Here is a 24,188-nt window from a genome sequence, read left to right on the forward strand (position 1 = left end):
TTCATCCATTCTTCCTTGGAAAATTCTTCCAGCTCTGTGCGATTCGTGGGTCATCTTGCATGCACTGCTATTTTAAGGTCTAGTCAAAGATTTTCCATGATGTTCAGATCAGGGGACTGTGAGGGCCATTGTACCTTCGGCTGTTTACAGGACGTCAATAAAATGGTGCTGGAGGTGGCGCATATGCAGATTGAGATTTCAGCTATAAACTAAGCTGAAGTCCTGCACACAGGACGCTGGCTCCCACTGCCCACTCTCTGCCCACACAATGATGGCAGCAGCGGCGCATAATTTTAAAAAGGAGACAGGTCACTGAATAATCAGTGATCTGCACAAGAAAGCCTGGTGGAGTGCGGATGAACGAGAAGAAGACCCTTCCCCCATGTCCCGCCTGGAAGCACACAAGATGTCATTTTCTGAAAACTTCATAAGTTGAGTATTAACCCCTTGATGACAGCCAATACGTCTTTTAACTGACCTGACATATAAGAGAATAGCCTCCCCATACAGGTGACAATCCAGCAGCTGTCAGCTGTACACTATAGCTGACAACTTGCGGTATCAGCCACGATCAGTTTTGTCACCGTACATATCTGTTTAACCCCTTAGATGCTTCTGTCAATAGTGACTACATCATTATAAATGGTTAACAGAGTGTGGGGGCTACCTCTTTATCCCAATTGGTGACCTCATATTATGATTGTGTGTTCCTGATGTTTGCGATGGCAATTCACGACCAAATAGCGGCCTTAGAGTCTGACGGTTGTTGTAACCTGTTCAGAAGTTAGAGGCATTTACGTGGTAAAAATACACATTTTCATTTCTGTCATACCACTTTGCATTAATTCCTGTAAAGCACCTGAAGGGTTAATAAACTACCTGAGAGCAGTTTTCAATATGTCAGTGGGTCCTGTTTTTAAAATGATATAACTTTTGGAGGTTTCCCAATATATGAGACCCCTAAAGTCTATTCAAACATGTATAGTTCCCTAAAAAAATAAATGTTGTGAATTTCCTTGAAAAAAATGAAAAATTGCTGCTACATTTTTAAACTTCCTAAAATGCTAACAAAATAAAAGAACATTTTACAAATGGTGCTGATGTAAAGCCGACATGAGGGAAATGTTATTTATTAATGGTTTGCTGTGGTATGACCATCTGGATTAAAGGGATAATCATTCAAACTTTGAAAATTGCTAATTTTTTTTACATTTTTCTAAAATTTTTGATATTTTTTATAAACACAAAACATATTGACCTACATTTACCAATATCATAAAGTATAATGTGTCACGAAAAAACAATCTCAAAATCACTGGGATTTGTTGAAGCGTTGCAGAGTTATTACCACATAAAGTGACACTGGTCAGATTTCAAAAATTTGGCTTGTCACTAAGGGGCTAAACAACCACTGAGCGGATCCCTTCACATCAGGTATCATATCAATCCACATGACAGCGCCATTATAGCCATGTCTTTAGTTTATATGGCTCAATCCTGCTGACAGGTTTTTTTTAAGGTTTTTGTGTCATTAACCGATTTAATATTTCAACCATATTGCAAAAATTAATTAAGAACCACATTCTCTATAGGAATACACTACATGTATCTTTTGATAATGCCCAAAGCAGCATCTTTATATAGAGTGTTGGGCCTGATTTTTGGTCATCTTCACTTACAATTGCGCTAAAAATGTTACATACTCCGGCAGAATTTTTGCTTTCTTGGCCTTTTGTCAGAGAAAATTAATGATAACACCAAAACTTTTTCTCCACTCATGGTTAGTGGTTGGGTGAAGCCATTTATTGTCAAACTAGTGTGTTTTCTCTTTTTAAATCATAATGACAACCCAAAACATCCAAATGATACTGATCAAAAGTTCACATACCCTGGTGATTTTGGCCTGATAACATGCACAAAAGTTGACACAAATGGGTTTGAATGGCTACTAAAGGTAACATCCTCACCTGTGACTTGTTTGCTTGTAATCAGTGTGTGTACATAAAAGCTGAGGGAGTTTCTGGGATCCAGACTTAAGGCCCCGTCTCACTTAGCGACGCTAAAGCGATCCCGACAACGATACGACCTGTCAGGGATCGTTGCTGCGTCGCTATGTGGTCGCTGGTGAGATGTCAAACAGTGAGATCTTACCAACGATCGCTGCTGCGATCTCACTGTTTGACATCTCACCAGCGACCTGTAGCGACCTGTACAACGATGTCACATGGGAGCTATTATGACGATTCAGTGTCTGATTCGTCAACGAGGTCGTTGGTAAGGTGTCAAACACAGCGATGTGTGCTACCCAGCGGGACCTCAACGATCAAAAAAAGGTCCAGGCCATTCCGACACGACCAGCGATCTCACAGCAGGGGCCTGGTTGCTGCTACGTGTCACACATAGCGAGATCGCTACTGAGGTCGCTGTTGCGTCACAAAACTTGTGACTCAGCAGCGATCTCGCTAGCGATCTCGCTTAGTGAGACGGGGGCTATACTCTTGCATCTTTCATCCAGCCACTGATGTTTCTGGATTGTGAGCAATTGGAAAAGCAAAAGAATTGACAACGGATCTACGGGAAAAGGTAGTTGAACTGTATAAAACCAGAAAGGGATACAAAAAGATATCCAAGGAATAGATAATGCCAGTCAGCAGCATTCAAGCTGTGATTAGCAAATGGAAAATCAGGGGCTCTGTAAAATCAAAACCAGGTAGACCAACAAAACTTTCATCCACAACTACCAGAAAAATTGTTCAGGATGCAAAGAAAAACCCACAAATAACATCAGCTGAAATACTGGACTCTCTGAAAACTATCGGTGTGGCTGTTTCAAGGTACACAATAAGGAGGCACTTGAAGAAAAATGGACTGCATGGTAGAGTTGCCAGAAGAAAGCCATTACTGCACAAATGCCACAAAGTATCTCGCTTACAATACGCAAAACAGCACAGAGACAAGCTTCAAAACTTTTGAAACAAGGTAATTTGGAGTGATAAGACTAAACTTGAACTTTTTGACCACAACCATAAACATTACATTTGGAGAGAGGTCAACAAGGTCTATGATGAAAGGAACACCATTCCTACTGTACAGCACGGAGGTGGATCGCTGATGTTTTGGGGATGTGTGAGCTAAAAAGGCACAGGAAACTTGGTCAAAGTTGAAGGAAGTATGAAAAGCAGGGTGAGTGTTCTGCACTGGTGGCCTAGGAGCAGCATGGACGAGCTCTGGAGTAGGTGGCCTCTATACTGACCGCAGACCCTGAACTTAACACATGAACTAGAAGTAGCCGTGGGATGTTCCTGTCACTCCCTAGACACCTCGTCACGGCCGGAGGACTAATTACACCTAAAGAAAGAAGCAGGAATACTATCTTGCCTCAGAGAAAATTCCCAAAGGAAAGGCAGCCCCCCACAAATATTGACTGTGAGAGGAGAGGGAAATTACAAACGCAGACTGAAAACAGAATTTAGCAAAGGAGGCCACGCTACCTAGAAAGAAAAGACAGGAAAGAGTACTGTGCGGTCAGTATAAAAAATACTACAAAATCCACCACAGAGAATACAAAAATCTCCACACCTAACTAAAGGCATGGAGGGTAACTCTGTGACTCCAGAGCTTCCAACTTGGCTGAGTAAATCTTAACACAGACAAAGCTGGACAAGAAAAAACATAGCAATTCACAGAACTATTAAGTCCACCGCATGTGGACTGCAAAAACAGAGCCAGGACTTATCTTTGATGATTTGGACAATCCAGAAGGAGAAACCAAGCAGAGATGTGGATCCCTAGAAAACAATGGACAACTGGCACTCACTAAAGGAAGGAGCCAGACTAAATAGCCCCGTCCAAAGTGGAAGCAGCTGATGACTGTTGTGAAGGACAAACAGCAGCACTACCACTTATAACCACCGGAGGGAGCCCAAGAGCAGAACCCACAACAGAATTCACAACAGGTGAGATTGATAAGTTTAACTTTTTAGTCTCACCCTGCTTTTCATACTATCTGTTGGATTGGTGGTCATAGCTTTTTTTAAAAAATTTTCAAAGTTGAAGGAAAGGTGAATGCAGCACGTTATCAGCAAATACTGGAGGCAAATTTGCAATCAGCAAACGATCCAAAACACGAGGCAAGTCGACCTGTCATTGGCTACAGCAGAACAAAGTAAAGGTTCTGGAGTGGTCATCTCAGTCTCCTGACCTCAGTATCATTGAGCCACTCTGGGGAGATCTCAAGTGCACAGGTCATGCTGGACAGGCCAGGAATTTACAGGAACTGTAGGCTTTTTGCCAAGAAAAGTGGGCAGCTTTACCGTCTGAGAAAATAAAGAACCTCATCCACAACTACCACAAAAGACTTCAAGCTGTCATTGATGTTAGAGGGGGCAATACACGGTATTTAGAAATGGGGTATGTAAACTTTTGGTCACGGTCATTTGGATGTTTTGGGTTGTCATTGTGACTTAAAAAGAGAAACACAATAGTTGGACAATAAATTGCTTTACCCAACCACTACATGAGTGGAGAAAAAGTTTTGGTGTTAGGCTGTGTGCCCACGTTGCGTTTTTTTATGCGTTTCTGCCGCTTTTTTTGCCGCAGCGTAAACACTTAAAAAACGTATTCCCATGCAATCCTTTGGGATTGCGCAGTTGCTGTGCCCATGCTGCGGATTTTCCCGCTGCTGAATCGCATAGCGGTAAAATCCGCAGCATGTTCATTATTTCTGCGTAATCACGGCGATTCCACAGCCATAGGATTGCATTGAAACGCTCACTTTACGCGTGTGGCTATGCTCACCATGCGTAAAGTAAGCGCTTCATGTGCGGATGGTATCCAGGATCTGGAGGAGAGGAGACTCTCCTTCAGGCCCTGGGATCCATATTCATGTAAAAAAAAAAAAGAGTTAAAATAAAAAAATATATATATTACTTACCTTCTGATGGCCCCCAGAGTCCTCCCACCTCTCAGCGGTGCACGCGGCGGCTTCCGTTCCCAGGGATGCATTGTGCGAATCACCTGAGATGACGTTGCAGTCACGCTACCGTGACGTCACAAAGGTCCTTCGCGCAAAGCATCCCTGGGAACGGAACGTACTGGGAGCACCGCTGAGAAGATCGGGGCCGTCGGAGGGTGAGAAAAACCACACATATATTTTTTATTATTTTTAATATTCCATCTTTTACTATTGATGCTGCATAGGCAGCATCAATAGTAAAAAGTTGGTCACACTTGTCAAGCACTATACTTGACAAGTGTGACCAACCTGTCAATCACTTTTCCAAGCGATGCTTCAAATCGCTTGGAAAACGCAAGCATTCTGCAAGCTAAAAAATGCTTACCAAACGCTTGTTTTGCGGGAAAACGCATGCGAATTCTGCATGCGTTTTACCCGTGGCAGGGAGTTGCAGAAATCATGTGGACATTTCCGCAGCATTTCTGCAACGTGGGCACATAGCCTTATCATTCATATTCTCAGAAAAAAAGCTAAGAAAGCAACATTTCTGCCGGGGTATGTAAACTTTTGAGCACAACTGTATTTGTTCCATCTCATAATCAATTGTTGTTCTGGGAGTTGGTAAATTATTTGTGGCAGGATACTCCAGTTCAACATCTAGTCAGCAATCGATACTTAACTGTGTGTTCAGAGAGAGCGCAGCACAAGCTTATCACCTAACAGTGGAATTTGAGCCTTCTTTAATGCTTTTCCAAGAAAAACTGGGGCTATAACTGAATACATCTGGTGCCAGTTGCACTACAGGACTGTCTCTTGTATGCAATCAAAGTTGGTGACTTGCTGTATACCTTGTAGAGGAAGACACGGGGATGATGTTGGCCTAAATTGTCAGTCAAGTGGCAAAAGAACTGCAGAGATTCCTGTATATAGTAAGGTCATGAGAAATGTCTGTATTTACTGTACATTTACAGACTGTTTGCAACAGGAGATCACCCTGGGTGTACCTACCTTGTCCTTGCTGCAGCCCATTATCTAAAGAGGTGTCATTTTTGTAGAGAGGAAGAGGATAAGAACTCTGTCACCTATTAAAGATAGCAATCCTAAAAGTCAATATCGACCCTTTTCCTTCAGGAGTGGACGATTTAACATTTTTTTTTTAAGTTTTTTCCTGTCCTACTTCCAAGCCCCATATGAGGTCTTGTTTTTTGCGAGAAGAGTTGTAGTTTTGAATCACACCCTCCATTTTATCATGTGATGCACTGGAAAGCAGGAAAAAAATCCAAGTGCGTTGAAATTGCCAAAAAGTGCAATTACACAATTGTTTTTTATTTACCATGTTCATTATAAGATAAAACTGACCTGGCGATATAATTCTCCAGGTCAGTAGGATTTTTATTATTTAAGTGGTGAAAAAAAATTCGGACACTTGTAGAAAAAAAAGTTTTGCTTGTGTCACCATGTTCCAAGACGTAATGTTTTCAATTTTCAGGATATTGGGCTGGGTGAGGGCTTCGTTTTTGCGCCCTGAGTTGATATTTTTACTGAAACCATTTTGGGGTAGATACAATGTTTTTATCTCCTCTTATTACAATGTTGTGGCACCAAAAAAAAGGTAATTTTGTCGTTTCTATTTTATTTCTTGTTACGCCATTTACTGACCGGATTCATTTCTACTATATAATTGTCTAAGGGTCACTTCCATCTTTCTGTCTGTTTTTCTGTTTTTCACGGAAATCCCAAGTCGCTGATTGGTCGCGGCAAAACAGCCACGACCAATCAGCGACGGGCACAGTCCGGCGGCAAAATGGCTGCTCCTTACTTCCCGCAGTCAGTGCCTGCTCCATACTCCCCTCCGTCAGTGCCTGCTCCATACTCCCCTCCAGTCAGTGCTCACACAGGGTTAATGTAACGGACCTCGTTATGCCGCGGTGTAACGCAGTCCGTTAATGCTGCTATTAACCCCGTGTGACCAACTTTTTTTTTGCCTATGCAGCATCAATAGTAAAAAGATTTAATGTTAAAAATAATATAAAATAGTTATATACTCACCGTCCGTCGGCCCCTCGGATCAGGAACAGGCCTTTCCCGCTCCTCGCGACGCCCCGGTGACCGCTCCATGCATTGCGATCTCGTGAGATGACGACGTAGCGGTCTCGCGAGACCGCTACGTCATCATCTCGCAAGACCGCAATACACTCTTTTGACCGGAGCGCGCGAGGACCATCAGTAAACGCCTCACTTGGATCCGGGAGCCAACGGAGGGTGAGTATAGAACTATTTTTTATTTTAATTCTTTTTTTTTTAACAGGTATATGATGCCCACATTGCTATATACTACATGGGCTGTGCTATATACTGCGTGGGCTGTGCAATATACTACGTGGGCTGTGCAATATACTACGTGGGCTGTGCAATATACTACGTGGGCTGTGCAATATACTACGTGGGCTGTGCAATATACTACGTGGGCTGTGCAATATACTACGTGGCTGTGCAATATACTACGTGGGCTCTGTTAGATACTGCGTGACTGTGCTATATACTATGTGGCTGTGCAATATACTACGTGGGCTGTGCAATATACTACGTGGCTGCAATATACTGCATGGGCTGTGTTATATACTGCGTGACTGTGCTATATACTACGTGGCTGTGCAATATACTGCGTGGCTGTGCAATATGCTACATGGGCTGTGCAATATACTACGTGGCTGTGCAATATACTACGTGGCTGTGCAATATACTACGTGGCTGTGCAATATGCTACGTGGGCTGTGCAATATACTACGTGGGCTGTGCAATATACTACGTGGGCTGTGCTATATACTACGTGGGCTGTGCTATATACTACGTGGCTGTGCAATATACTATGTGGCTGTGCAATATACTGCGTGTCTGCGCTATATACTATGTCTCTCTGCTATATCCTACGTGGTTAAGCAACAAACTACGTGGGCTGTGCAATATACTACGTTGGTGTGCAATATATTACATAGGCTGTGCAATATACTACATGGGCTCTGTTAGATAATGCGTGACTGTGCTATATACTACGTGGCTGTGCAATATACTACGTGGGCTGTGCAATATACTACGTGGCTGCAATATACTGCATGGGCTGTGTTATATGCTGCGTGACTGTGCTATATACTACGTGGCTGTGCAATATACTGCGTGGCTGTGCAATATACTGCGTGGCTGTGCAATATGCTACGTGGGCTGTGCAATATACTACGTGGCTGTGCAATATACTACGTGGCTGTGCAATATGCTACGTGGGCTGTGCAATATACTACGTGGGCTGTGCTATATACTACGTGGCTGTGCAATATACTGCGTGGCTGCGCTATATACTATGTGGCTCTGCTATATCCTACGTGGTTATGCAACAAACTACGTGGGCTGTGCAATATACTACGTTGGTGTGCAATATATTACATAGGCTGTGCAATATATTACGTGGGCTGTGCAATATACTACGTGGCTGTGCAATATACTACGTGACTGCAATATACTACGTGGCTGTGCTATGTACTACGTGGCTGTGCTATATACTACGTGGGCTGTTATATACTATGTGGCTGTGCTATTTACTACGTGGGCTGTTATATACTACGTGGCTGTGCTATATACTACGTGGCTGTGCTATATACTACGTGGCCGGCCTTGAACAATCAGCGACAGGTGCAGTCCAGTACGAATTGGCTCGGGATTTGAACCACGCTTCGCTAATTGGTCGCGCCCGGCCGGCCGAATCCTGTGTATTCAATGTATTATTCTAAAATCTTCATAAATAAACTACATATATATTCTAGAATACCCGATGCGTTGGAATCGGGCTACCATCTAGTAAGTTATATTTTGCTAGATCAGACTTTTAGGAACTCAGCGATACCAAGTATGTGTTGTTTTTTTAACTGTTTGATTTTTAATGGGCCAAAAGGGTAGTGGTTTCAACTTTTTGTAATTTTTTTTTCTTATTTTTTAAGTTTTTTTTTTTTTTTTTTTTAAACTTTTTTCTGTATTTAAGGGGACTTGAAAGCTTTGATCATTTGGTCACTTGTGCTATACATAGCAGGACATCAGCACTACTACCTATAGAGAAAATCACGATCACCTGTGAACATCATCTACATAAATTTAGGCTTTACCTTTAGAGAAGTGTTCACACTAGATAGGTTCCCAGCAAACCTGAGATCGCCTTGTCGTTGGCTGCTGGGCATGCATGAATTGGCCAAATTATGTGCTAAGTATCTCCATTTTTTCTTACTATCTAGAGCAGTACAGCTATTCATATTTCATATACCGCATATACTCGAGTATAAGCCGACCCGAGTATAAGCCGGCCCCCCTAATTTTGCCACAAAAAACTGGGAGAACTTAATGACTTGAGTATAAGCCTAGGGTGGAAAATGCAGCAGCTTCCGGTAAATGTCAAAAGTAAAAATAGATACCAATAATAGATACCAATAAAAGTAAAATTAATTGAGACATCAGTAGGTTAAGTGTTTTTGAAAATCCATATTGAATCAGGAGCCCCATAAGATGCTCCATATTAAAATATGCCCCATATAATCCTGCATATAGGTTAATAATGGCCCCATAAGATGCTCCATAGACACATTTGCCAAATATAATGCTGCACAAATGTTGATTATGGCCCCATAAGATGCTCCATAAAGATATTTGCCCCATATAGTGCCGCACAAACCTTGATGATGGCCTCATATGATACTCCATACAGACACTTGCCCCATATAATGCTCCACAAACGTTGATTATGGCCCCATAAGATGCTCCATAAAGATATTTGCGCCATATAGTGCTGCACAAACGTTAATTATGGCCCCATAAGATGCTCCATAAAGATATGTGAGCCATATAGTGCTGCACAAACGTTGATTATGGACCCATAAGATGCTCCATAAAGACATTTGCCCCATATAATCCTGCACAAACGTTGATTATGGCCCCATAAGATGCTCCACACAGACACTTGCCCCATTTGCTGTTGCTGCGATTAAAAAAAAAAAAAATCATATACTCACCTCTCCGTCACTCAGGCCCTCGGCACTTTCAATATTCACCTGACTTCGTTCCGGCGCCGCTCCGTCTTCAGCATCTTCTGCACTGATGTTCAGGCAGAGGGTGCACACTAACCACGTCATCGCGCCCTCTGACCTGAGCCTCACTGCAGAAGACGCTGAAGACGGAGCAGCGCCGGAATGAGGAGCAGGTGAATATCGCGCAGCACTCCCCCTCCCCATTATACTCACCTGCTCCTGGCGCTGTGCAGTCCCTGCTTCCACGGCGCCACAGCATCTTTCTGTATTGAGCGGTCACCGTTACTGCTCATTACAGTAATGAATATACGGCTCCACTCCTATGGGAGGTGGATCCGCATATTCATTACTGTAATGAGCGGTACCATGTGACCGCTCGGTACAGGAAGAAGCTGCGGCGCCGGGGAGCCAGGGACCTGCAGGGACCGCGCCAGGAGTAGGTGAGTATAATTAGACAGCCCATGCTCCCCCTCCCCTGCCGACCCCTGGGTATGACTCGAGTATAAGCCGAGAGGGGGACTTTCAACCCCCAAAAATGGGCTGAAAATCTCGGCTTATACTCGATTATAAACGGTATTTCATATTTACATGCTTTAGCACTACAGAGTGCAACCTTATTTGTTTGCAGTGCAGGGAGAACATAAATCGGGGCCTGAACATTCAAATGTAATTTTTGGAAATGTTTTAGCTGATACATCTAATAGAATTTACCCCTATTTGTAAGATAAGCAAATAAAACTAATAATTCAAAAAAATTCTGTAAGGATATGTTTTGCTATCCTGGTTTCAAATATAGTGATGATGACAGTGTTGCCAATGTTAAGATGAAGATTTACATCCTATAATGTTCCTTCATGTCTCAGTAATTATTTTTCATTGTTTTTTCCAGATGCCAATTCTACTGTAGTCAGTGCAGTTCGGATGTGAGCTCTCCGGTTATCAGGATGCAACTGGAAGTATTTCTGCAATGTCAAGGAAGGCCACAATGTAAAGTGAGATTAAAGGTAAGCCTTGGATATCCTTTGCACATACAGAGGTAGCCTCTGGACACTGGCAGGCATGTGGATCATAAACAGCTTAAGGCCCTATGTATACTGTGTAAGGGCAGCACATGGCTCAGCGGTTAGCACTGTAGCCTTGCAGCAATGGGGTTCTGGGTCCATATCCCACCAAAGACAACATTTGCAAGGAGTTTGTATGTTCTCCCCATGTTTGTGTGGGTTTTCTCCCACTCTACAAAGACATACTGATAGAGGATGTAGATTGTGAGCCCCACTGGGAACAGTGACACTGATGATGATGTCTGTAAAGCGCTGTGAAATTAATGACGCTATTTAAGCAAGTAAAATATAAGAATAAACAGACACATTGCATCTGCAACCTCCACCTTGTGTAAAGTCATATGTAATACAGCACCAATGGAAACTTTTGGGCCTTACTATACCTCCATATCTCCTGTAAACTGGTGTCCTTGGAAGGCCCATAGTGGTATGGCATACAGCCGCCAATTACCCTACAGCAAATAACTGACACATCTCTACCTGCTACAAGTAAAACTACAATTTTGTTATATTTGTAAACTAACTATGTGACCTTAGCCAAGCCAAAAAATAAGATGAAAAACTAAGATTAATACCAATCTCTACATTGTAATATGATTTCTTTAGTATAATTTCTTTAGTAATTTACACCTCTTTTGTGGCTTAAATCATGATAACTTTTTGGCTGCGTCCCTTCCAGAAAAGCTCTGCCCACTTTTCAAAAAGTGGTCCTAGTTGGTTGGGACTCGCGAAAAAAAACAGGAAATATCACAAACATTTTTGCTTAACTATAAGGTGACATAAATTCTGTGACATGTCAAACAGTTCTACATCAGAATTCTTTTGAAAACTGATGAATTCAGGTTAGAATTCTGCCCTGTATATCATGAAACCTTAATATGGCTACGGGTATACAATTCAAATGAATTGGCCCTAGCGGCTAGTTTTGGTGGGTAGGACTAGTTGACCATCCAATGTGTTTGGAGCCGCCCAGCTCTTCTTGCTTTTCCAAGGAGAAGGATCAGGTGTTGAATAAGGACACCTGATTTTTTTTTTGTTCCCAAGGGAGAGCGGCCACTGACAGGTGTCTGAAAGTGCTATTCCCTTGACCACATGATTATTGTGCAAGTGTAAGCCTGAAGTGGGAGGGGGGCTGGCAGCTTTATGTCACAATAGTGTAATAAAAAGTATTAATAAAAAAAATCTGATTGAAAAAAGAACTGTCAGCTGTCTGATGAGCGTGCCGCCCACTGGCCAATAATTAACCTGTTTAACTTTTCCAACAGTTACGTGAAGAGACCATTTCTTCGATTTTGGGTTCTTGCGCCAGTGAAGATGGGGTAAGTCATGTAAAGTGCTTGTCCACTACTTTATCATTGGTGACCTATCCTTAAGATCGGTGGTCAATGTCTGATTGGCCAGGGTCTGACACCCGGCATGCCCGGCGATCAGCTCTTCTCAGTATTGGTGGTGGTGGCCACCAGCTGAAATTCTCATTTGTCGAGCTGCTCTGTCATCTGATAGTGGCCATGGCCGGGTATTGAACATTCGCCTCCTATTCAAATCAATAGGGGGAATGGGCATTGCCAGCCGACACCGAAAACACCTGATTGGCGGGGGTGCCGGGTGTCAGACCCTGACCAATCAGGCATTGATGACCTATCCTAAGGATAGGTTGTCAATGATAAAGTAGTGGACAACCTCTCTAACTTTAGAATTCTATAGTTGGTGAAAATCAGTATGTATGTGTATGTTACCACTCGAATGTTTTTTTGTTTTTTTTTAGGGGAAGGGGGGATGTTATGGCAAAGTTACACTGATATGATTATGCGCACATTACAGTAGATTTATCAATGCAAAGTGTCAGGTACTATGTACGAGTCGCCGAGGCTGCATGTTTCGCAGCTGGAACACATGCAGGGATTGCCTACCAAACACGTAATCCCTGCATGTATTGCGACTGTCGAACAGCCACGAGACATGCAGCAATGGCAACTAAAACATATTATTTGAGCACGCTGACAATACTCTTTTAGCACCTGAGAATGCTCAGATAGCACCTTATACCAGCCTGTTCGCTCATCACTATTAGTAAGTCATCTTCCCTACTTTGTGCTAGAATTTAATATTAAAAAAGCAATAGAATTCTAGACATGAGTGTCAGCAGCTCCCGTTGGGATTCTATATAGCCCTATCAGGGCAGGTAATGGGATGTTGGGTCACACCAATATCTTCACGTAGACAGTAACTAAAGTGCTGACTAACCTCTAGATCAGCCAGATGGTGCGATATTATCTGTATAAATAGAATATTCTGGTATATTTGCAGCGTGATACTGTAATGATGTAACGGTCGTCACCGTGCTGCCAGACTGTGAGATCACAGCGGTGCTCAGCACCATATAGTGAGGGGTGTGATACAAGTGTGTTAGCCGCTATACTGAACTGAGTACATGGAAAAAGAGAATAATCGGATAATATCTTGAGCAATGTAGAGTTAGCGCAGTAACCTTTCCTAGCAATGTGGAGAGAACTCTCCCTGACTTATCAGCAGCAGACATTGTATAGTAATTCAGCAGGTTCCTGGCTCACCTGTGCTCAACTGTCTGAGCTGTAAAAGCCTCATAAACTGGGAGAGGTATGTGCTGCCTGATTTTATCTTAGCTATGTTCTGCTTTGGACAGAATGTACAGTGCTGTTTGCTGAGTACACTTTGCCTTTTATCTGCAGCGCTACGAGGTGACTGCTGTACTGGGGAAGGAACTGGGCCCAGTCCACTGCTACGTCCAGTGTGCGGCCAGCACGGTGAGCCTGGAGGAGATCAGTCTTCTACAAGCCGGATCCGCTGGAGATCAGTGACTAGCGGCCCTTGCCTGTACTTGGACTGGCAGCGCCTCACATTTTTGCTTATAGAAATATGTAAATTAAAGCCATTTGCTATGTTAACCATTTGTGTTTGTTTTCTTGCCCTGCTTACTGTATTATAAAGCTTCTCCCCCTGCCATATTGATTACACCAACCCTGGTGAAAAGTGTGGTGTCGGCAACCATGATTGTTGTCACCCAGAATGTACTAAATATGGAATAACTACACTAATGACAGTGGAGACTGGTACAGTGAGTAAATACTCCGTGCACCACTGATGATGTCCAGGTACAGAAGTGAGTGCATTCAGAGCAGCGCTCACTATTAGGCCACGTTCACACATTCAGTATTTGAGATCAGTGTGTGTAAGCCAAACCAGGAGTGGGTGATAAAGGCAGAAGTGGTGACGTGTTTCCGTTATACTTTTCCGGTTCCACTCCTGATTTTGGCTTACAAAAAAAAGACCCAAATATTCAGTGTGGGAACATGGCCTTACACGGTGATTACGCCTGAGCTACGGCATGAGACTCCTAATATCAGGAGGAAACCGTTCATAGGTTTGTGTGTAGGGGATGCGCTTCTGTTCACATTTACCACTGCCATCAGTCTGTTTAGATAACATGGCTGATACCACAACGCCATATTTTTACAAGGATGTAACATTTTTAGGATTTGTTAACCCCTAACGTGTCACACATTCGCTAACACAGTGTTTGTGACAGTCATCTTTTATTTTACACTGTACCCTGTGGATATGTGCACACACGGAGCCTTTTTGCAAAGTTTTCAGAGCAGAATCTCCAAGTTTTTGAGGAGTTTTGAAGCGGAAATGGAGTTTCTGATCAATAAACCCCAACTGCGTGCTCATTTTTTTCCAGTGGATTTGTGCAGCTTTGTCCGCCGCTGCTTACTGTCCATGCGTGTCAGACAGCTCACCTGCCAGATACGATCAGTGTAGGACCCAAGCATTGCTGCCAATACACCGGTGACTGTCACCAGGTAGATCACCTCCTGGCAGGGCGACATGGCCTGACCCAGGGTTTTATGTCATTGATTAACCAGAGTAGTGCTGTAAATGTGTCACATACAGATGCCAGGTTGCCATTTGCCATGTTCTCCGTGCAGATGGCGACTTGTGGAGTTACATGGAGAACACACAAATGGCAGTCCTGCTCCATCAGTAGTGATCCCTCCAGATCCCTGATCCCCCACATGCATTAGGAATAACCATAGACACACGTATTTGTGCATTTTACAGTTTTATTCTTACAAATGCTGTAAAAATTATCATATAAAAAGTTGAGCATGCTCGTTCTCTGTCCCTAATATCTACAATACAAAGTCTCGTCTCAGAAATCACTTTACAAATAAATGTACCATAGCTGCATCAATACAGGATATAGAAAACTGAAATTACAAAAATAATTTAAGGAAGGGAAATGTTTTAGCTTTGTTTTTAGAGAGAGGAAAATACATATATAATATATCTATAGTTCTATATTTCCAAAAGGGGGTAGCACGATTAGAGGCTACACATTCAATAGAGAAACTGAAGACCAGCACAATTTCTGTTTGGCACTGCCCAAAATGTGCCTTCCCCATACAGTACTTCCAGCTACGGCGGCGTCTGCCAAAGTAAGGCACTAACAGAACATGTCAAATGCTTCTGCTGCTGGGATGGCTCCACACGGGTTCTAGCAGGACAAAGAACAAGGCACTATAGACGAGGCGGGCACAGATGAGCGGGCACCACAGCACACAGTCCATGCCAGGCTACAGTTCGTACCTCCCAGCAGTTGTGCCAGGCTGAAGCCTGGATCAGCCTGCATCACATCCATCAGGTAATAGAGAAAGGTGCTGCCACCATGCAATACTGGGAGGCAGCTGTTTGGCACTTGATTGATACTTTGGATGCCAGAGAGGCAGTCTGCCTGGCACACAAGGGGCATCAGAGCCCGCACTCCCAGTCTCTTCTGCAAGATATTGGCAACCCAGCGTTATTGCACTAGAATAATAGAAACAGTCTGGTGTTGGCTCAGTCTGAGTGCCAGCAGTGGGCGGCCGCGCAGCCTCCCTGCTCCCTGGAGCCCTCTGCTGGCTGGGCTGAGGTATCACAGTTGGGTATGATCACAGTCCGGGCGCTTGGCAGCAGTTACCGGCAGTCTATGGCCCCCAGGCCGGCCAGGAAGGAGCCGCTGGTGGCGGTGGGCGGCAGCTGCTTGAAGAAGTGCCGCATGTTGGTCAAGTCCCGTGTGAGCAGCTCGATCCTCTTGTGCAGCTTCTCGTTCTCGGAGGAGAGCTCCAGCAGCTTCTGCTGCATGTCTATGTTGCGCTTCTTCGCCTTGTCCCGGCTCTTCCTCACCGCGATGTTGTTGCGCTCCCGGCGCTGCCGGTACTCGGGGCTGCAGCGGTCCACGCTCTTCTTGCCGCCGGCTCGCTCCTTGGTGGAGGAGGCAGGAGAGGGGCAGGCGGAGCTGGCGGCGCTGCAGGGCTCCGGGGAGGTGGGCGGGGTGGGCTGCAGGCTCATGCTGGTCTGGGCGCAGGCGGCGATCTGGCGGGGCAGGGAGGACGACAGCTCGCTGTCACTCCACTCCGGCTCCCTCTTCAGCCTGCCCGGGGGCTGCGGGGCCAGGAGGCCGCTCAGGTAGTCCGCCCCGCCGCACTCCGCCCGCTCCCCGCCGCCGCTGCCCTTGTGGTTGCTGTTGAACAGGTCCGCGAACAGCTCGTCGTTGCACAGCTCCAGGTTGGGCACCGAGGCCATGGAGTCAATGTACGAGCTGAAGTCTATGGCGCTCTCATCATCGTAGATGGCCGGGGCTGCGCTCAGCTCTGCCAGGCTGCCGCCGCTGCCCACCGGGGGCTCCGAGTCCTCGCACATGGCCCGCGGCTTACAGAGGGCGGGGGAGCTGCTCACTCTCTGCTCGTAGAAGTTGGTGGGCTCCATGCACCAGGCGGCATAGGGAGACACACAGCGCGGCTCCAGGCTCATGGACAGGGCGCTCATGTGGAGGCTGGTGAGGAGGATGGCACGGGAGATGGCACCGCTCTCCGGGTCAGCGAGCTCTCCGGGATCAGCGAGCTCTCGGGATCAGCTGTCACTGTGCAGTGCGCCGGCTGGCCGCTGGGTGTCGCTGCTGATGTGGGCGCTCGCTGTTACAGCTGCTGTCAGTGAGAGCAGAGCGCGCTACAGCGGGATATATACGTCCCGGCGCCCTCCCCGCCCGCGCCAGTCCTGGAGGGAGGAGGCGGCGGCCAGGACTCCGTGTGCGGGGATGGAGCAGCTCCAGGGCTCCTGCACCTACACACATTAACCCGTGCGAGGCTCAACCTGACAGACCTGGAGCTTGTGAGACTTTACCTCATTATTGGGGGTCTGAAAGCTGCCATGATATATGTGTGGTGCATTACTGGCAAACTAGGGAATATTTATCTGTATGATTATACCAGAAAATGTACCGGGAAAATAAGGTGTAAAGACAAGGACACCACATGCACCAGCACGGGCGACAATACATGGTGGCCGTACAAAAAGACACAACAGGACAGCCGTGGCCACGACACATACCCCTCAGGAATATGCCCACGTAATAACGGTGCCCAACATCTGGCACATTGTGTCTCTATCACTTTTATGCCTATAATAATAATTTCTATAGCGCCAACATATTCTGTAGCACTTAATATTACTGAGGGGACTTGTACAAATAATAAAGACATAACAGATAAGTCACCAGATGCCAAGAGGCGTGAGGGCCCTGCTCGCAAGCTCACAGTCTATGGCCGCGCTCGCAAGCTTCCAATCTATGGCCCCGCTCGGAAGCTTGCAGTCTATGGCCCCGCTCGCAAGCTCGCAGTCTATGGCCGCGCTCGCAGTCTTTGGCCCCGCTCGCAAGCTCGCAGTCTATGGCCCCGCTCGCAAGCTTCCAATCTATGGCCCCGCTCGCAAGCTCGCAGTCTATGGCCCCGCTCGGAAGCTCGCAGTCTATGGCCCCGCTCGCAAGCTTCCAATCTATGGCCCCGCTCGGAAGCTCGCAGTCTATGGCCCCGCTCACAAGCTTCCAATCTATGGCGCTACTCACAAGTACACAGCCTATGGCCCCACTCGTAAGCTTGCATTCTATGGCCAAAATGTCAGATTATGCCCCGCTCGCAAGCTTATAATCTATAGCCATGCTCGCAGCCTATGGCCCTACTTGCAAGCTTACAGTCTATGGCCCTTGAGGTCATTTTACTTCAAGGATTTATGCGAGTCCAGAAAGTTCAGTAACAGTCAGAACCTATGTCCTGTATACTGGGATCCACTGTACAGATTAGGCCTCATTCAGACGTCTGTGGTTTTTGTGAATAGAAGACGTACCGATGATAGTTTCTGGGGCTGTTCACACCGATTTTCTTATGGACCATGTGTCTACAAAAAAAAAAAAAATGGAGACATCTATTTTTTATAAGAGCCACGGATCAAAATAATTGATAGAGATCTATGGGGGCGTGAAAATCACAAATGGGACATGGATGGCCTCAGTGCACAATCTGTGCTGCCCGTGATGAACACTGCAATATATAGGAGAAGATTTGTCATTTATTTTTTTTTCATACTTCAAAATCACTGATGTCAGATTTTAACATATTTTCTGCCCAGCATTAAACAGCCGTCTACTTATTTCTGATCCAGTGAATACACATGCTCAGCCAACCCACGTGTCGCCATACTTCTGGGGTTGTCAGGGAAGATAGGCATTAGCCAATCAAGCGTTTAGCTATCAGTTACTTATTTTAGGATAGGAGTCTACCATTCCCTATAGATCATGGGGCTTTCAGATGCTACAATCATGGGAATATTGGAGACTGGCATAGAAAGATTTGCTGCAGACATTACTGTGACTGTCCCATTCATCAGAACCCAGAAATCTGCACATGTAAATGGCACCTACAGTCTGATTCATGGATAAAGTAGATTACATTATATTTGCATTATTGATAAATGTTGAGAATGTGACATATCTAACTTCCATAGGTGATAGTAGAAAGAAAGGCAAATGTTATCAGTGGTGGACAGTCACCTGTCATTCCTCCCAGTCCTGTTATAGACATGTACTGTATGTGCAGTGAAATTCTATATGAATCATTACTGTACGGTATTGTGACCTTTATTGTACCTGAAGGGGTGTGTGTCTGTGTATATAATCTAAAGTACATCATGTTCTTCCCCAAAGAAGAGGAGGCTCAGAAAACATAGCAATAGTTAACCCTTTCAACTTAAAGGGGTTGTCCGCTACTCGAAAGATACCTTCTCAATCGCTGTCTTCCCCCGCGTATAATAAAGACAAACTTTACTCACCTCCTGTGCCGATTCCGCGTCTCACGGAACCTTATGTCACATGAGTCCTGCAGCCAATCAGCGGCCGCTTCACCCTGAGATCCAATAGAAGTGAGAGCCGAAGGAAGACAGAGTGAAGCGGCCGCTGATTGGCTGCAGGTTGTTCAAGTAGTGGACAGCCCCTTTAAACTGGCCATACACATGAGATAACTGTCAGCTGAACTATGACTCCTCTATACATATGAACGCTCAGCCCTGCTGAGAGTGCTTGTGTTTCAGTGGGGAGAGAGGAGTGGGACTCCTGGCAGCGACTTATCTTATATCTGAAAACAAAAGAATCGCTCCTTGGAATTCCAACAGTTCTGTGCTTCTCTTGGTGACATTATCAGTCGGGAGGCCTGAATACAAATTATTAGGTTCTGCCAACTTTCAAAAAAGCTATGTTCACAAAATAGTTAAAATAATTACGGTATTCATATTTAGTAAACACATAGCTCCTGTCACTTTAGCTTCTTTAGCTTGACTACAGTAAAAGAAGCCGGTCTGGTGAAAAGTCATCTGCAAGGACCATCCATTAATCTTAAGTGGGTCTTGCTGCCTGTTTTTTTTTCAAATTCAGTATTTATCGTAAGATGGACATATTTATCACAAAGGGTAAAATAGAAAATCAAAATAAAACATGTACCAGTGATATCACATAACAAATATAGTAAATAGTGTGTTTTTAATAATCAATGTATGAGGGAAAACGAACCCTGACCGATTCCAGGCAGAAATGTCTGTGACTGAGTGAGGTTTCCAGAAACAATGTTTTTAGATGAAAGAAGTTTCAGAGAAATTTCTGCTTCTCATCTGCAACCTGTGAATTCGCCTCTATGGAGCTGTAGGCACTGGACTTAATGTATGATCTTTTAGTAGCAATGTTTCTAGGGGGTAAGGCCTCATTAATAAAATTGGAGAATTCCATGGAATTTGATATTGTGAAGCCATAGGCAGCTGAGATGTAGTGTAATCCACCTGTAATCAGCTCGGTATAACTGGTGATATAATGTGCTGGAGATGAGACTTCCTGAGTGAGCGGTAAAGCAAGGAAGCTGTTAATGGGCACTGATCCCATAAACCTCTCCTTGGTAATTCAGTGCAGAGGCCTCTCTTCCCATGTACGCTTTGCAGGGAGCAAACTGCTTCCAGGTTTGTTGGTGCCAGCAGAATAGCCCATTTTTCAGGCTTCATGTTTATAGCCGCTTTTCTTAACTATCTTGTTCCTCAGTTCAAAGTAAAATATTTCTGTTCTGAGACACTTAAGTACTACATAAATGCTAAGGCGGACTCCATAATGCTTTTGAAGTTGGAATCTAAATGTTGACGCTATTACTTTTTCCTCTACTTTCTTAGGCACCAATCAAATGCTTGTCATTATTGTGGAAGCGATGCCAATAATCACCGCAAAATACACATATCATGACTATCCAGCGTTACCTACTGACCAAGTAAATGAAGCACCATGACACATGTTGTACCTGTGATATTGTACATTCTGCTCAAGAATGCTAGTTACTAGTGATGAGCGAACGTGGAGACGCCAACATATTACTCGAGCATGTCCGACACACTCACATAGCAACTGGGCATGCTCAGATAAACCTTATGTTTGGTCATCACTACTTGTTACATTCTACAAAAATCTCTATAATCTCTGGCCTAATAGGGATGAGAACCCAAGGCCTATAGATTGTGTATATCCTATCCTCCTGGGTCTTAATATACATGTAAGTGTATATTATTGATATTTTTTTCCAATATAGTGACGCCTTTAATTAGCGTGGCATCTTTTTTGTTTTTCTTGCAATGACGGCAGACTGTTTCTCCCCAGGACCACTAGTTTATATGGCAGACAGCTCCCCCCTGCTGACCCCTAATCCCTGCTAAGAGCCAGGAAGAGTGTCTCTCTCCAGGGATGTCTGCCCTCATCTTTATCAGGTTGGCATCTTGTTGTTGGTGTTTATGAACATGTCTGGTTTAAAGTACCTATCATTTTCTCATTAATCCAGAACTTTATAATTTGGGAGTTAATGCCTTCTAGTGTAAATCACTGTGGACATAGACTGTTAATGCCATTATCCAGTGTATAGATGTGGTTTATGTAGATTACCACTGCTTTAGTAAGAAGCTTTTATATTTTCCTAAAGTAAACAAATTAGTGAATAATTATTGAGAAATACCACAACTGACTTTCATCTGATGAAGAAAAAAGACAATGCTTAATATTGAATACATCCTACAGCAGCTTATACATTGTGATCGACATCCATAGCTGATGACTCCTACTTCAGCAGTCCTGTCAGTACAGGGGGCATAGTCTTTCCTGAACTTGCGCTGTGTGCGATATTGGGCTCCCGCCATCAGCAGAAGCACATGCCATGTTTGGCTTTACCGGGCCCAGTTCCTTGTGTGTCACATGGTGGATGTCTAATCCAATGGTAAATGTACAACTATGTTAAACAAGTACGATAGTTATATAATTGTAAGCAATATTCAAAGATCTGTTCATGTGAGTAGACCTGATGTGAGATAAAGTGCTTGTGAAATGGTGACACTGCTGTCTACTGTATGCCACATTTGTGTGTCCGTCTGAGAGGTTACACCAACGCTAAAAAGCAGAATCCGAGTCTGTGTCAACTCTTTTTTTCCATCACTTTAGTCTATGGCTCCATCACTGGTTCTGCTTGAATCCTTCTTTTAGGAGATCCAGATGGAGCCCCTGATTTTATGGATAAGACTTTATATTAGGTTCAGGAGGCAAAAAAGGGAAAATGAAGAGACATTTATTCCCTAGAGCATTAACTTTCACTACTTGGACTAGATAATGTTTTAACAGTAAACGAGCTTTTGCTGATTATTTTGTAGTTTTCTTCACCAGAAACAAGTGGCTATCAGTTATATATACAATTCATGGGTTAATGAAATAACAAGTGTTCACCTCTGTAACTTCCCAGAATGATTTTTTTAAACTCCATTACTTCTGACGCTCTTATTAGGGAAATTCCCGTAGTGGTAATGTCCAGCTCCTCTGACCATGTCATGGTGGTATTGGCTCATTCCTGCTAATGAAAGCAGTGCTGTCAGCGCCCTCTGGTGGTTACAGTGAGGTAGCCGGATGGTGAATGCATAGGAATTTGAGTCAATGGAGACAGTTGTAGTTGCTGTGCAGGACACTGTCTGTTAAATGCCAGGACCCATGCTTATCTCCAGAGTGTAGGACACAATGATCCGTCTTACCTTTAGTTACATTTACAATGAATGTTTCTTTTTATGAAATAATAGTGTGGCTTTCATCTACTCCGCTCTAATCTCCACTGCAGGTTGACTTACTGTAGTATTATAATGGTATTGAATATTTTATTCAGGAACATTGCTGGCGTTGTGTTAGTTATTCATGATCTGGTGGCTAACAATGATTAGAAAAATGTACATTTTTTACTGTATGTGCTTTATTTTAGTGTACGTGGGCTTATGTAAAATGAAATGTGGCCTGCCGATAACAGTGTAAGACCATGCAGCTGGTGCAGGTTGTTTTTTTTGTATCAGTATTTGAGCGGCTATTATTCTGTGTGTGGGGGCCAACATACTGTTTTTAGTGGGCTGGGGGTGAATCATCTTGTGTATATGGGATTGCGAGGGCCATCATACTATGTGTAGGGAACTGTGGAGGCCATTATATTGTGTGTGGAGTTTGTGGGGGCCAACAGAATGGGGAGGTGGTTTCTATGGGGGCATGATATTGTATATGGGTCATTAAAATGTCTCAGTAGCTGTAGGGAAAGCATACAGGAGTGGTCATCATATTGTGTTTGGACATGATGCTTTGTGGGACCACTGTGCTATCATAATCCTGTGCATGCGGGGGCTATTTTGGGGGAAATTCACTGTGGGGGTATCATACTGTGTACAGGCGACATTTGTGTTGGCATCGTTCTATTTGTGGGCTATGAAAGGGATAGCAAAATGGGTGACAACATTAGGGTCTTCTGTAGGACCAAAATTACTGTGTTAAGATATGTTGCTGCGGTTTTCCCCCAGTCAGAATGGGTTGAAGGGATTTGCACTCTCAGGTAGACATTAGGTAGCATTCACACAATAAAACTGCACGTTTGGACCAAACTGCATTGTCTGTATTCATAAGCAGTTTTATATTTCATAACCAAAACAGCCTCTTGTGGGTACAAAGGTGTAACAGCAAATAAACAGGTCATTCAGCAGGCACATATGTCAGTGCACGCTCACCCAAACAGATTACAGCCATCTCCCCTTCAGCTTCTGTCTCAGACTGACAACATCAGAGGTATTTTCTTCTTCTGAGACACAAGGTGATTTATACAATCTGTTCTCCTGGAGCATACTTTACACAAAGAAGAGGTACCAACTAGTGATGAGAGAGTACACTCGTTGCTCAGGGGTGGTCTCCGAGTATTTTGGCGTGCTTGAAGATTTAGTTTTCGTTGCCTCAGCTGCATGATTTGTGGCTGCTGGACAGCCTGAATACATGTGGGGGTTGCCCGTTTGTTAGGGAATCCCCTCATGTATTCAGCCTGTCTATCAGCTGCAAATCATGCAGCTTCGGTGACAAAAACTAAGACCACTCGAGCATGCTCTGGGACACCCAAGCAACGAGTATACTCGCTCATCACTAGTACCAACCTACCACTCCCAGTCTCACCTTCAGCCTGAACTCCAGCAGTTTCCAGCACCAAAAAGTGTTCACCTCCATGCACAGTTCACACTATACAGGCAGCAGCTTCCACACGTTACTCTGCAGCTCCAACACACTGACTACTTAGCTTTCCTAGCTGACCCCTGCAGTTTACATTCAAAGAGAGACTTTCTCCCAGGTAAAGCTCATATTTTGTTGGTCACTCACCAGCTTCAACACACTCCACTCTGCTCAACATC

At 44.3% G+C, this 24,188-nt stretch overlaps 2 protein-coding genes across 2 annotated transcripts in view; one reads left to right on the forward strand and one right to left on the reverse strand.

Moving 5' to 3' along the window:
• Nucleotides 1–14,017, forward strand: part of SPIDR (scaffold protein involved in DNA repair) — a 783,664-nt gene extending 769,647 nt beyond the window's left edge. The window contains exons 18-20 of the mRNA XM_077270463.1: nucleotides 10,907–11,021; nucleotides 12,344–12,397; nucleotides 13,787–14,017. Coding sequence (XP_077126578.1) covers nucleotides 10,907–11,021; nucleotides 12,344–12,397; nucleotides 13,787–13,915 — 298 coding nt within the window. The 3' untranslated portion in view covers nucleotides 13,916–14,017. The remainder of the gene's footprint in view (nucleotides 1–10,906; nucleotides 11,022–12,343; nucleotides 12,398–13,786) is intronic.
• A 1,146-nt stretch (nucleotides 14,018–15,163) lies between these two features.
• Nucleotides 15,164–17,099, reverse strand: CEBPD (CCAAT enhancer binding protein delta). Its single transcript, XM_077270464.1, has one exon. The coding sequence runs from the start codon at nucleotides 16,923–16,925 to the stop codon at nucleotides 16,074–16,076; it is 852 nt and encodes a 283-aa protein (XP_077126579.1). The 5' UTR covers nucleotides 16,926–17,099; the 3' UTR covers nucleotides 15,164–16,073.
• Nucleotides 17,100–24,188: the final 7,089 nt, after the last annotated feature.

This window comes from Ranitomeya variabilis, chromosome 6, assembly GCF_051348905.1.
Source record: "Ranitomeya variabilis isolate aRanVar5 chromosome 6, aRanVar5.hap1, whole genome shotgun sequence".
Classification (NCBI taxonomy): Eukaryota; Metazoa; Chordata; class Amphibia; order Anura; family Dendrobatidae; genus Ranitomeya; species Ranitomeya variabilis.

Coding starts and splice junctions, on each gene's coding strand:
- CEBPD (XM_077270464.1), bottom strand. CDS start 16,925: ATGAGCGCCCTGTCCATGAGCCTGGAGCCGCGCTGTGTGTCTCCCTAT.